Here is a 13,790-nt window from a genome sequence, read left to right as displayed (position 1 = left end):
GATTTGGATTGATGCTGCTTCTGATGATTGTTTTCTGAATGTGCTTCTAACACAGCATCTGTGAGAAGAAACTACTCAACTAGTAGAGTTGTGAGATCAACAATCAATTCTCCCTGGGGCAGGACTCACTATCTGAGCATTTTATGAAATACCAACTAAAAAGAGTGTGAAGAAAAATGCTCCAACAAATGATATTCAGTGTGAATAGAGGAGTGCCGTTACAAAGTAGGGAATACGTTTAAGTTATGAGTGAATCCGGTGTATGCATGCCAGTAGACTTGCTGTATGTGTTGGTAGAGTTGTCTCCCTGCAGAGACAGAGGAATGCCTTGAGTTTCTGTGATGTTCACTGATTAAGAACAACATTGAAGTGTCCTATGGAGGGTCCTTTGGGGTCATAAAGTATAGTGGTTTCTAGGATCATAAAAGTAAGGATTTGATATTGGCCACAATTTCAATGGCCGGGGGCCCTAAGGGGCCAGGGGAAAGTTCTCAATATCTCCCCTTGTCCTGTTGGTATTGTGGTTCCAAGGATAAAATGAAGACCCAGATAATTATTTAATATTATGTTGAAAGAAATAGAAAGGAATAGTTGTTCTTAAGAAGATCTACACCACGTCCAAACAACTTCATAGTCTCGTATCCAATCAGCAACGTGAGACAGGCGGAAAAGAGAAGTTTGCCTCAAGCTACAATACACCTATCTGAGCAGCACACCTGAAACCCAGTGGTAGAGGAGAGTATTAGAATGACAACCATTCTGTCCCAGTTACAGTAACTCTACTCAGAATGTCTTTTGCCTTTAAAATGGAGTCCAACCTTTACTCCAATAGAGAAACTAGTAGGACCTGATCCAATAGTACTAGCAACTCAGTGTGAATCTATTTATGAGTACTTATCATCAGCAGGTCGAAAACACACACGTAGTGGGAGAGATGATGACCTTGGAGTCTGTGATTCAGATGCGTCGGCGACAGGCTGGCGTGGGAGCACGGAGTGATGATTCAATCACAATTTATGGCATTGTCCCAATGGCAAGCCATATATGTTCGCTATCAAAGGAGGGAAGCACACCTCCACTGTGGCATTTCCCAGAGAAGAACGTTCCCACAGACCTTGGGAGTACGGACACCGTCTGAAGTGTGAAAACCGATGAAAACTTGAATCAACGAAATGAATGTTACTGTGTGAATGAAACTTGTGTTTGGATTGTTTCAAGAGTTTCAAGAGTTCATAAAGAGCTGTACATTTTCATATGTCTTATTACATTGTATGTATTCCGGTTGATGTATTTTCAGAGAGACAGGGCTGAAATTGTATGTTGGGTTTTTCGGTTTTCAGGCACATTTCTGTTGTCCGGTCATAACATTCAAATTGAATTGAGTTAATTCGATTTTAATCTGGGTGTGATGTCCTGCCTTTTGTCTTCCCCCAGAAATGTGCAAAGTTAATTTATGTTGGGGGTGAGTTTCCGTTTTTCCATGGATAAAAGGTCTAAGTCTAATTGAGAACTTGTTTGCAAGCTCCATGTGTGTGGAGACAGACACACCACGTACGTCCTATTAGTAGAGTTATTTACTCTGTCTTATACTGTAATGAATGCTATACTACATGTACACTGGAAGTGTCAATTCATTTGTGACTAATACTACGTATTAGTTGATTTGAGTAAATGCATGCCTCGTTTAAATAGTAAAGTCTTTGATTATATGTTCCAAATTGAGTATGTCTATTGGTAAATGTGATTTACACTATACACAGAGCATTATTCATAGGTTTTAACTTTACATCTCTGGCTAAGATAGATTTTATACATTAAAGCTTGGACTGTGGTCGCTATAAACAGCTCATAAGTCCGATAAGCCTCTTAATAAATCACATAACTTTATGTTAGAATACATGTACTTAAAATATCCGAGTGGGGATGCCGAAACTTGCAAAATGGCTGAGTCTATTTGGATTACGTTTGACCTATAGCATTTATTCAGTCAGATGAATGTAGTTTACTGTAACAATGTGCGCTGAAAGTTGGGAAGCAAGTTCAGGGAGTGAGTGTTTTAATAAATGAACACAACGTAATACAAAACAAGGAAAAACGAACGGCGCACAGACATGACACTGGAACAGAAACAATGACGCCTGGGGAAGGAACCAAAGGGAGTGACATATACAGGGAAGGTAATCAGGGAGGTGATGGAGTCCAGGTGAGTCTAATGACACGCAGGTGCACGTAACGATGGTGACAGGTGTGCTCCATAACGAGCAGCCTGGTGACCTAGAGCGCCGGAGAGAGAGCATACGTCCCAGTACCCCTCCCCGGCACGTTCGACTTCAGTTGTAGGACGCCAACCAAAGGGACGATCCCGGGGATCAGGAGCGGAACGGTCACCCCTGCTGATGTGCAGGAACCTGTCGCCAGCTGGGGCGTGGGAACCTGACAGACCGGCTGAGGCAGGGGAGCCTGGCGAGCCGGCGGAGGAAGGGGAGCCTGGCGATCTGGCTGAGGCATGAGAACCTGTAGCGGCTCCCGGATCCGACGTCATTCCCACTGACACAAAAAAAAATAAACACTCCCTGATACTTCCCTTAGGTGAGGAAAGTTCAGGGAGTGAGTGTTTTAATAAATAAACACAACATAATACAAAACAAGGAAACACGAACAACGTACAGAGGCCGGAGAGGGAGCACACGTGACATTTATCAAAAATCTTTTTAACCTCAACCACACACGCACACACTCGCCCTCACACACACACAAATACACACAATGCGCATGCAAAAATATATGTACTTGCACACACACACTAGGGCTGGCACAATTACTGTATAACCGAGTAACCGACGGTTTAAGACTGTCATGACCATTTTTGTTGTTGCATGGAACGAACAGCTGACTGTAGACGGGACGGCCGGGCATTCGTGCGGTTGAGTCTGTTTCTGCTGTAACATGGACTCTACAACGTGACTAAACTTTGTTGCTCTTGGCTGAAACAAGCACAGTGTTGCAGCAAACAAGTCTTTGGTTGCCAGTATTTTAAAAAAACGGTTATTAGGGTGACCGCAGTCATTTGGCTGACAAATAACCATCATCCAAAATTGCATGACCGTCACAGCCCTAATAAACACACCCACACACACACAAACAAGCATGTTATTTTAAGGGTTGTCATGGTGGACTGAAGTGTGGTTAAATTCAACTCTGCTTAAACCACGCTGTCACTGGTAAATCGTTTGGGCTGGACACAGCAGAGGGGTATACTACGATGCAAGCTAGATCTACTCAGGGTCTTCTAAAGTTAGCCAGCTCCGTATTTCGACGGTGGATACTGCTCGTCTGTCTTCCGCTAACTCTATCAGGCTTGTAATTGCGCAATCATGTTGCACGTGAATAGTCAAATGCCAAACTCAAATCAAATTAAATTGTATTTGTCACATGCGCCGAATACAACAGATGTAGACCTTAAAGTGAAATGCTTACTTACAAGCCCTTAACCAATAATGCAGTTTTAAGAAAATACCTTAAAAAGTAACATAATATAAGAGCAGCAGTAAATAACAATAGCGGGGCTATATACAGGGGGTACCGGTACAGAGTCAATGTGGAGGCTATATACAGGGGGTACCGGTACAGAGTCAATGTGCGGGGGCACTGGTTAGTCGGTAATTGAGGTAATATGTACATGTAGGTAGAGTTATTGGGGACGCCAAGGAACTTGAAGCTCTCAACCTGCTCCACTACAGCCCCGTCCTGTAGTCCACAATCATCTCCTTTATCTTGATCACATTGAGGGAGAGGTTGTTGTCTTTGCACCACACGGTCAGGTATCTGACCTCCTCCCTATACAGTAGGCTGTCTCGTCGTTGTCAGTGATCAGGCCTACCACTGTTGTGTCATCAGAAAATGTACAGTCATGAGTGAACAGGGAGCACAGTAGGGGACTGGGCACATACCCCTGAGGGGCTCCCATGTTGAGGATCAGCGTGGCGGATGTGTTGTTACCTACCCTTACCACCTGGGGGCAGCCCGTCAGGAAGTCCAGGATCCAGTTGAAGAGGGAGGTGTTTAGTCCCAGGGTCCTTAGCTTAGTGATGAGCTTTGAGGGTGCTATGATGTTAAACGCTGAGCTGTAGTCAATGAATAGCATTCTCACATAGGTGTTCCTTTTGTCCAGGTGGGAAAGGGCAGTGTGGAGCGCAATAGATATTGCATCATCTGTGGATCTGTTGGGGCGGTATGCAAATTGGAGTGGGTCTAGGGTTTCTGGGATAATGGTGTTAATGTGAGCCATGACCAGTCTTTCAAAGCACTTCATGGCTACAGACGTGAGTGCTACGGGTTGGTAGTCATTTAGGCAGGTTACCTTCATGTTCTTGGGCACAGGGACTATGGTGATCTGCTTGAAACATGTTGGTATTACAGACTCGGTCAGGGAGAGGTTGAAAATGTCAGTGAAGACACTTGCCAGTTAAGAAGAATCCTAGAGTGTCAGCTAAAGACCTACAGAAATCTCTGGAAGATGCTAACATTTCTGTTGACAAGTCTACAATACGTAAAACACTAAACAAGAATGATGTTCATGGGAGGACACCATGGAAGAAGCCACTGCTGTCCAAAAAAAACATTGCTGTACATCTGAAGTTTGCAAAAGAGCACCTGGATGTTCCACAGCACTACTGGCAAAATATTCTGTGGACAGATTAAACTAAAGTTGTGGTGTTAGGAAGGAACACACAATACTATGTTTGGATAAAAAAAGGCACACCACACCAACATCAAAACCTCAGGCCAACTGTAAACTATGGTGGAGGAAGCATCTTAGTTTGGGTCTGCTTTGCTGCCTCAGTGCCTGGACAGCTTGCTATCATCGATGGAAAAATTAATTCCCAAGTTCATCAAGACATTTTGCAGGAAAATGTAAGGCTATCTGTCCGCCAATTGAAGCTGAATAGAAGTTAGGTGATGCAACAGGACAACAACCCAAAAGACAGAAGTAAATCAACAACAGAATGGCTTGAACAGAATAAAATACGCCTTCTGGAGTGGCCCAGTCAGTCCTGACCTCAACCCGATTGAGATGCTGTGGCATGACCTCAAGAGAGCGGTTCACACCAGACATCCCAAGAATCTTGTGGAACTGAAACAGTTTTGTGAAGAGGAAGGGTCCAAAATTCCTCCTGACCATTGTGCAGGTCTGATCCACAACTACAGAAAATGATTGGTTGAGGTTATTGCTGCCAAAGAAGGGCCAACCTGTTATTAAATCAAAGGGTTCAGATACTTTTTGCAACCTGCACTGTGAATATTTACGCGGTGTGTTCAATAAAGACATGTGTTCAAATGATAATTGTTTGTGTGTTATTAGTTTAAGTAGACTGTGTTTGTCTATTGTTGTGAATTAAATGAAGATCAGATAAAATGTTATGACCAATTCATGCAGAAATCCAGGTAATTCTAAAGGGCTCACATAATTTTTCTTCCCACTGCATGTCAAACTGTTTTGTTATATTTCGATCTTCTGTGATGTACACTACTGGCCAAAAGTTTTAGAACACCTACTCATTCAAGAGTTTCTTTATTTTTACTATTTTCTACATTGTAGAATAATTGTGAAGACATCAAAACTATGAAATAACATATAGTAACCAATAAAGTAGCCACCCTTTGCCTTGAGGACAGCTTTGCACACTCTTGGCATTCTCTCAACCAGCTTTACCTGGAATGCTTTTCCAACAGTCTTGAAGGAGTTCCCACATATGCTGAGCACTTGTTGGATGGTTTTCCTTCACTCTGCGGTCCGACTCATCCCAAACCATCTCAATTTGGTTGTGAAGGCCAGGTCATCTGATGCAGCACTCCATCACTCTCCTTCTTGGTAAAATAGCCATTACACAGCCTGGAGGGGTGTTGGGTCAATGTCCTGTTGAAAAACAAATGATAGTCCCACTAAGCGAAAACCAGATGGGATGGCATATCGCTGCAGAATGCTGTGGTAGCAATGCTGTTTAAGTGTGCCTTGAATTCTAAATAACAGTGTCAGCAGTGTCAGCAGCAAAGCACCCCCACACCATAACACCTTCTCCTCCATTCTTTACGGTGGGAAAAACACATACGGAGATCATCCGTTCACCCACACCGCGTCTCAGAAAGACATGACGGTTGGAACCAAAAATCTCCAATTTGGACTGCAGACTAAAGGACAAATAATTTCCACCGGTCTAATGTCCATTGCTCGTGTTTCTTGGCCCAAGCAAGTCTCTTCTTCTTATTGGTGTCCTTTAGTAGTGGTTTCTTTGCAGAAATTCGACCATGAAGGCCTGATTCACACAGTCTCCTCTGAACTGTTGATGTTGAGATGTATCTGTTACTTGAACTCTGTGAAACATTTATTTGGGATGCAATTTCTGAGGCTGGTAACTCTAATGAACGTATCTTCTGCAGCAGAGGTAACTCTGGGTCTTCCATTCCTGTGGCGGTCCTCATGAGAGCCAGTTTCATCATAGCGCTTGATGGTTTTTGTGATTGTACTTGAAGAAACTTGGCATTTTCTGTATTGACTGACCTTCGTGTCGTAAAGTAATGATGGACTGTCATTTCTCTTTGCTTATTTGAGCTGTTCTTGCTATAATATGGACTTGGTCTTTTACCAAATAGGGCTATCTTCTATATACCCCACCACCTTGTCACAACACAACTGATTGGCTCAAATGCATTAAGAAGGAAAGACATTCCACAAATTAACTTTTAACAAGGCACACCTGTTAATTTAAATGCATTCCAGGTGACTACCTCACGAAGATGGTTGAGAGAATGCCAAGAGTGTGCAAAGCTGTCAAGGCAAAGTGTGGCTATTTGAAGAATCTCAAATATATTTTGATTTGTTTAACACTTTTTTGGTTACGACATGATTCCATATGTGTTATTTCATAGTTCTGATGTCTTCACTGTTACTCTACAATGTAGAAAATAGTAAAAATAAAGAAAACCCTTTAATGAGTAGGTGTGTCCAAACTTTTGACCGGTAGTGTATATAAAGTGTAATATTGGCACGCAAACTCAAAATGTAATACATTTCAACTCTATATCTAACATCGTATAGGTGTCTTATTTTTTCTAAGCCCATAACCATGTGTGTGAGGTGTATAATTTTGTTTCAAAGTAGATTTGTTTAAGACTAACAAGAAACACTCTGTGTGAACCTGATCTATCCCACTGCAGTAAAAGGTCAACATTTTAGCAACCAGGAAATGGCAGAGCTGTCACGTCCAATATAAGAATTGTCGGATCAAAGCGCAGCGTGGTATGGTTCCATCATCTTTTATTTGAGAAGTGAAACACACAGAAAACAATAAAGCACCAAAGAAAATACGAAACGTGAAGCTACGTAGTGCTCGCAGGCAACTACACATAGACAAGATCCCACAGTCACAGGTGGGGAAATGGTTGCCTAAGTATAATCCCCAATAAGAGACAACGATAGATGGCTGACTCTGATTGGGGACCATACCCGGTCAAACAAAGAAATAAGAAAACTAGATTACCCACCCAAATCACACCCTGACCTGACCAAATAGAGAAATAGAAAGGCTCTCTATGGTCAGGGCGCGACAAGAGCAATTTCTGCATAGTGCACCTTTATTAAAGAATATATTGTTAAGATTACTAATGTTACTGTCCCCACTACAAGAAAAAAAATACTTAAATGCATGTAATTTTGCCCTTGAAACATTTAACTGAAATACTGTAGAATTCCATTCATTCCTATGGAGGACTGCTGCTACTGGGGAGTGCCAATATGGCCGGCCAGTGGCTTCAAAGCCCCTCAATGGCCAATACAGAGATGCAGTAAAGGGGTCAGTGGAACGCAGACCATTCCATTGACCAGATTGTTAGATTAGACATGTTGAATGTGTGCCAAAGTGGATATTCGTCAAATCCGTCATGAATTATCTATTGTAACAGGTCCACAATGTGGTTACTCAAGTCTGATTTTTATATATTTGGCTGTTTTCACTGCATAACATTTAGAAGTTGTCCCTTTTCAGGTTTAGAAGAAATGACTGCTAAATGCTTACTCCCGTTCATATAAGCTGGTTAGAATAGATGGTCATCATAGTCGTTTCAAAGTAATTTTTTAAGGTTTAAGGTGACATGAACATGTGTCGGGGTTAACATCCATACAAGCGTTATACTCAGATTTTTACCTCAACATAGTGTGAAATACACATAGACATAATAGCCTAAATGTAAGGTAATTTTGCTGAGGGGCAATGAGGATATTCGGGATCTTTCCCCAACGGCCCTAACCCCCACACATTTCCATTACAAATCGATTACTTTGGTCGAGTTTGACTGACCTCTTTACTGTATCTATAGCATCAGTAATCCAGGGTTTATATACATCAATGCAAGATCTGCGCAACACTCTCAAAATAACGACAACCTCGTACGTGCCCCCATGTGTTGACACTGACATCATGCAACAGTGAGAAGGTCAGGTCGAGATGGTCAGCGTGCAAAATCCAGACATGAAAGATTGCCTTGAAAGAGACAGTGTTGTAGGTCAAAAACGTAAACACAGGAGAGAGAAATCAAGTTTTGCATGCAATTTGTTTTGCTTTCTTGGATACATGAATTCTGTGGGACGATTTAGCATAGGTAGCTGGAGTCCGAATATGGAGGACAAGGATGGGAGTTTGATAGGCGTCAGGCACAAAAATTGAAAACCATATTTCAGTAGCTCGGAAGAAAACATGAAGAAAGCGGAAAAGTTGATGAAAGATGAAGATGTGTCCAGGGCGATTGATCCTAAGAGGCTCCCAGTGAATAGGCCGAGGCCAATAGAGAGTGATAGGAATAACATTCTTTAGTAAGGTTGGTTTCTTAGCGTTCACAGCCGTGGTTATCAACTGTACAAATGAAATGGAACATAAATCACAGAAAATAGATGTTGTGGTGGCAGCTGCAGAGAGGTACTTAGGTGTACAAGATTTTACTGCAGAAGAGTTACAATGTGTGTTGAACGACAGTGTCCCATCCTCCCAGGCTGCCAGCCTGGTGTAAGATCAGATAGGGCCAAGTAGTGAAATAGTGGTGAGGTTTTAACCCATAACAATATAAGCCCTGCCTAAGCCGGAGGAGTAGTGGTGGTGGGGGGAGGGGGGTGTGTACTAATTGTATGGAATTTTTTAAGACGTCATACCAGGGATCATTTTAGCTATTTGATTTAGAATTTTAAGACCCCTTGAAGTATCCCCCCAAAAAAATCTTAAATAATTTTTGGCTTTATCACTATTAGCCCATACAAATGCATGGAATAACATAATAATTACTTGGAACAACAGAAAGTCCCCCCAAACAATCTAATGGAAGTTTGTTCTGAAGTGTCTGTCCTATATCTGAGAGATGTAAGAAAGATCAGGAAACATTTGTTATTTTGTATTTAACCCCTCATTTTTGGCACTAAACAGTACATACTTCCATACATTTTTTAAAATGTTCCCGGGGGACCTTCAGACGAGTCTAGTGAGTCTTGTGCACATCCTAGAGCAAAAGAAGGTGAGAGTCTCACGTTTCCACAGAGGGGTCATATTAGTGTGTAGCCCAAACTGTTTGGATGCTACAGACGATTTTGTGAAAAGACCGATTTTTGGGATGTCTCATGGTCTGACAAACACCTCTCTACTGTAGCTCTGTCAACTTTTACCGCAGATATGGAAATGTGACATAGGTGGATGCGGTGGATTGAGACGCATCCAACGCAAAAAAACATCTCTAGCTTAAATTGACAGATTTCTATGGGGATTTTTGTATTAATCTAATTAGATTTCCGCGGCGAGTGAGGGCATCAATCTTAGTTATCGACCTTAGTAGGGTTGGTTGGTAGGGCATTTTTCTTCCCCTTTCTCTATCCTTTTCCCCTTCCCTTTTTGTGTCACTAATTGTAATGAATTCACATTCCAGAACAGTAGGCGGAAACAGAGTGCTTGATAAGAGAAATTGATGAATAGGGAGGCCGTGACCTGCCTCACACTGCAGTACAGTAGGTGGTGGTGTATGCACCTCTCGGTTGCGATCCGCCAATACATATTTAAAGAAGAAGTAAAAGCTTTGCTAGCTAGCCTAGTGTTGGTTAGCTAGCAAACATTCGCTTGCATTTTTGTTGGGCCTACCAACTAGGCTATCTAGCTAGCTAGTTACCATCTACATAATTGACTTTCCATGCAATCTTTTGAGTTTTCTTGGATTATCTAGCACGCTAGCTAGCTAGTTTTCTATCCTTGAGTAGCTAGCTAGCTAAAGCAGGCAAATATGCTATAATCGTTACTCACTAGCTAACTAGCTAGCTAGCTAACATTAGCTGGACTCGATGGTCTTATCTTCCCTGAACCTTGTTCTTAGGATATTACGTTAGACACACCCAGCGTAACAATGTTAGCTAGCTACCTACTTGTGTCACACTGAGTAACATGAGTTCCTTTTCAATGTAGCTAAACACTAGCTAACTTTTTATTGTTAGCAAGCACTATTATTGCCAGCTGGATAACACAATAACTAGCTATATGCCTAAACTATATAAATCATGATGATGATACCTAGGGGTAATGTAGAGTGCCTATACTAAATCGTCATACATTGTTCTTCTCTACCAGACTCTTAGACTCCAGGATGGGAAAATGCTTACATAAAAGAAGCAGATGAAGACAGAGTCCGAGAATGAGTTGTCAATTTCCCTTGTTACTTGTAATGCTAAAAAGGGAAGAAAAAGACAATTCTATTTTTCTAAATTAGCTATCTAAGCTGCTCAGCATACTATAGGCTACAGATAGAACACTAGAATAGTTATTTTTTTGTTATTGAGTAGGCCAATATCGTTGTTCCATCTAATTAATCAAATTATTAATCTAACAATAACAATCCTGTAAGGTATTTTACGTTGCAATAAAATTGTTTGTAGGTATTTTCACTTGGTACTGAGTAATAAGTAAATATAGAAATTGCTCATAGGTAACTATAAAGTTACACTTCAGTTTAAATAGATAAATCCTGTGTAACAACTAGAGACAACCTTATACTTATGCAGATATATACTCTGTGGTGTATTAGTGTGTTTATTTTTTCACTTGGCACGCAAAACAGGCCAATAAAATCAAACTTTGCACACAAACTGAACGATAATGAAGATTTTCAAAAAGGCAAAAAGATTTTAGCTAGTTAGAGAGACATAGAGACGGAGTAGAGCTTATCCAGTGTCTGCGTCTTCTGAAGAAGACGAAGAGAAGCATCTATGGCGGCATTTCAGTGACCAGGGCTCCTTCAAGTACAGGAGAGGTGAGAGTGTAATCATGCAATGCAAGCTGCATACCCAGGATGGCGGAGTTGACTTCCTGCTAAAACTCTGTCTCGAACTTGAGGAAACAGAGGTAAGATAGCTAGATATGAATAATTAAAAAAAATGCAGTTAGTAGCTAGCTATCCTTGCAGCTAAGTTAGCTAACTAGCTGCATGGCTAACCACCACCCAACGATAATAGCCGTTATTGTGGCTAGCACGTCAGCAATTGAACTAGCTAGCTAATGTTAGCTTGCTTGGTCATGACATACAGTATTTAGAGAGACCTAGGATTTTTAGCTATGCACTTTGTCTGTGTAAGTTAGGATAATGTTCATTTAAAAGCCAGACTCAGTAAGTCTCAGATAGAATCTTGGTGAAATTGTATTCTTCTTTTAGCTAATTATATTTGGTTAGATCATGATGTATGAAATCATACATGATGATGATGAATGAATACATCAATCATGAAGGTTAACGTAATGAATGATAGGCCTACTTCAGCTCTCATTAAGGTTTCATGAACAGCTTCATAAAGGCGTTATGAATACGTATGTAAAGTTTAGGCTTCAGGCCTCAGTTAAAGTAAGGTTTTACCCAGCAAACATACATTTTTTGTGATTGAATGTAATGAATTATGTGATATTGGGCTATTCTATGATTTCACACAACATCAGTGTCTCTCACAAGTAATGTTTTGTCTACGCATCATCCACATTTTATTGTGTGTGTGTGTGTGTGGAGCGAGAGAAAAATAGATGGGTTGGTTTAAGTTAATTAATCTTGCATATAACTGTGTGAGTTTACACAATAGGTACAGCGTGACATGAACTCATCTCAACATTAGACATCTTTTTAGGTCTGAGAATATCTGACAAACTCACTACATTCTCAGTTACTGAGAACAGTAAGTATGGAAGGTCTGTGTTTGGGCTATTGTAATCAAATCAAATGTGTTGGTTGCGTACACATATTTGCCGATGTCATCCCAGGTGCCGCGAAATGCTTATGTTTCTAGCTCCAACAGTGTAGTAATATCATGGAGTCTACAAGGTGTCGAAAGCGTTCTACAGGGATGCTGGCCAATGTTGATTCCAATGCTTCCCACATCTGAGTCAAGTTTGCTGGATGTCCTGGTGCGCCTGGCAACTACTACAATACCCCATTCAAAGGCACTTAAATATTTTGTCCTTCCCATTCACTCTCTGAATGGCACACATAATGTACAGCATCCATGTCTCAATTGTTTCAAGGCTAACATCCTTCTTTTACCCGTCTCCTCCCCGTTATCTACACTGATTCAAGTGGATTTAACAGGTGGTGACATGTAAGGGATCATAGCTTTCACCTGGATTCACCTGGTCAGTCTATGTCATGGAAAGAGCAGGTTGTCCTAATGTTTTGTACACTCAGTGTATTTTCTCTCTTACTTTTTCTATTTATTGCATGGAATGGATCACTTGGTATTTCATGAAGATGTTTATTGTTAAACATAATTCTTGTGACTGTTTTGCACGTTTTGCACTTTTGCCTCAATAAAGTGTGCGCCTGTTCACAAATCTCTGCTCTCCTGCACCTGACTTCGCTACCAGTATGCACACACCTGACAATAGGTCTCTGGTGTCATAGTGGATTATCAATGTGTACTGGCATTTAGATAACAAATATTAGAGCATGATTACCAAAGCTCTTGATGAAATGAACATTTGTTTTTAGAATGCACACCAACCCAATCAAATCCCATAAAGGCTGCAGCCCTACAATGACATCCTCACACACAGGTCTCTGATGCAAAATAGTTTAAATCTCAATGAGAATAACCTGTAGCGACAGAGGTAAATTAAAATAAAATCATGACACACACTCACCCCATCCGATGAGGGTGAAGCCCCACAGGTATTTTGTGTCAGAGAGGAAGGCCATGAAAATGAGACTATGGAGGTACAGGCCCTCCACTAGGATCCAGTAGTAGTTAGTCGCCAAGAAATAGATGAACAGCAGCACTGTCACTTTACACCCAATCTGTAGAAAGAGAGAGATACAGACAAGGAGACAGAGACAGTGAGAGAGAGAGATAGGGGGGAAGAGATGGAGAGAGAGACAAACTCAAAACAAATGAGAGAAGAATGATTAATAAGAAAATGACAATATAGTACCGCAATAAAGCTTTGGAATTGCCCAAGGTTTCACTGTCAAACTCATCCTTCCCCAAAAAATGACTTGTTCTCACTGCAGGTACTTTATAAAAGTCCCTGTTCCAGTTCCCTTCTTCTGTAGTGATTTCCTTGTATCACGGAGGCCTATACTGTCTCAGATGTTGAGACACGTGGGAGGGACGCAACACTCACATTTTCAGCTTCTGCAAAAGGTCTGTTAGGTGCCAAAGGAAGCTAGAGTCTAAATGGAAATAACAGAGCCCAAGAAACCCTATAGACACGTCTATCACAGTGGGAGACAGCGGA

General features: G+C 41.3%; 1 protein-coding gene across 1 annotated transcript in view; it reads right to left on the bottom strand.

Annotated features, from left to right (window-relative positions):
• The window catches only part of LOC106586291 (parathyroid hormone 2 receptor), a 155,440-nt gene that overhangs the window by 41,106 nt on the left and 100,544 nt on the right, over positions 1-13,790 (bottom strand). The window contains exon 9 of the mRNA XM_045707894.2: positions 13,197-13,350. Within this exon, the coding sequence (XP_045563850.1) occupies positions 13,197-13,350 (154 nt within the window). The remainder of the gene's footprint in view (positions 1-13,196; positions 13,351-13,790) is intronic.

Source organism: Salmo salar, chromosome 25 (genome assembly GCF_965601325.2).
Source record: "Salmo salar chromosome 25, fSalSal1, whole genome shotgun sequence".
In the NCBI taxonomy this organism is placed as follows: domain Eukaryota; kingdom Metazoa; phylum Chordata; class Actinopteri; order Salmoniformes; family Salmonidae; genus Salmo; species Salmo salar.
This window is presented reverse-complemented; position numbering and strand designations above follow the sequence as displayed.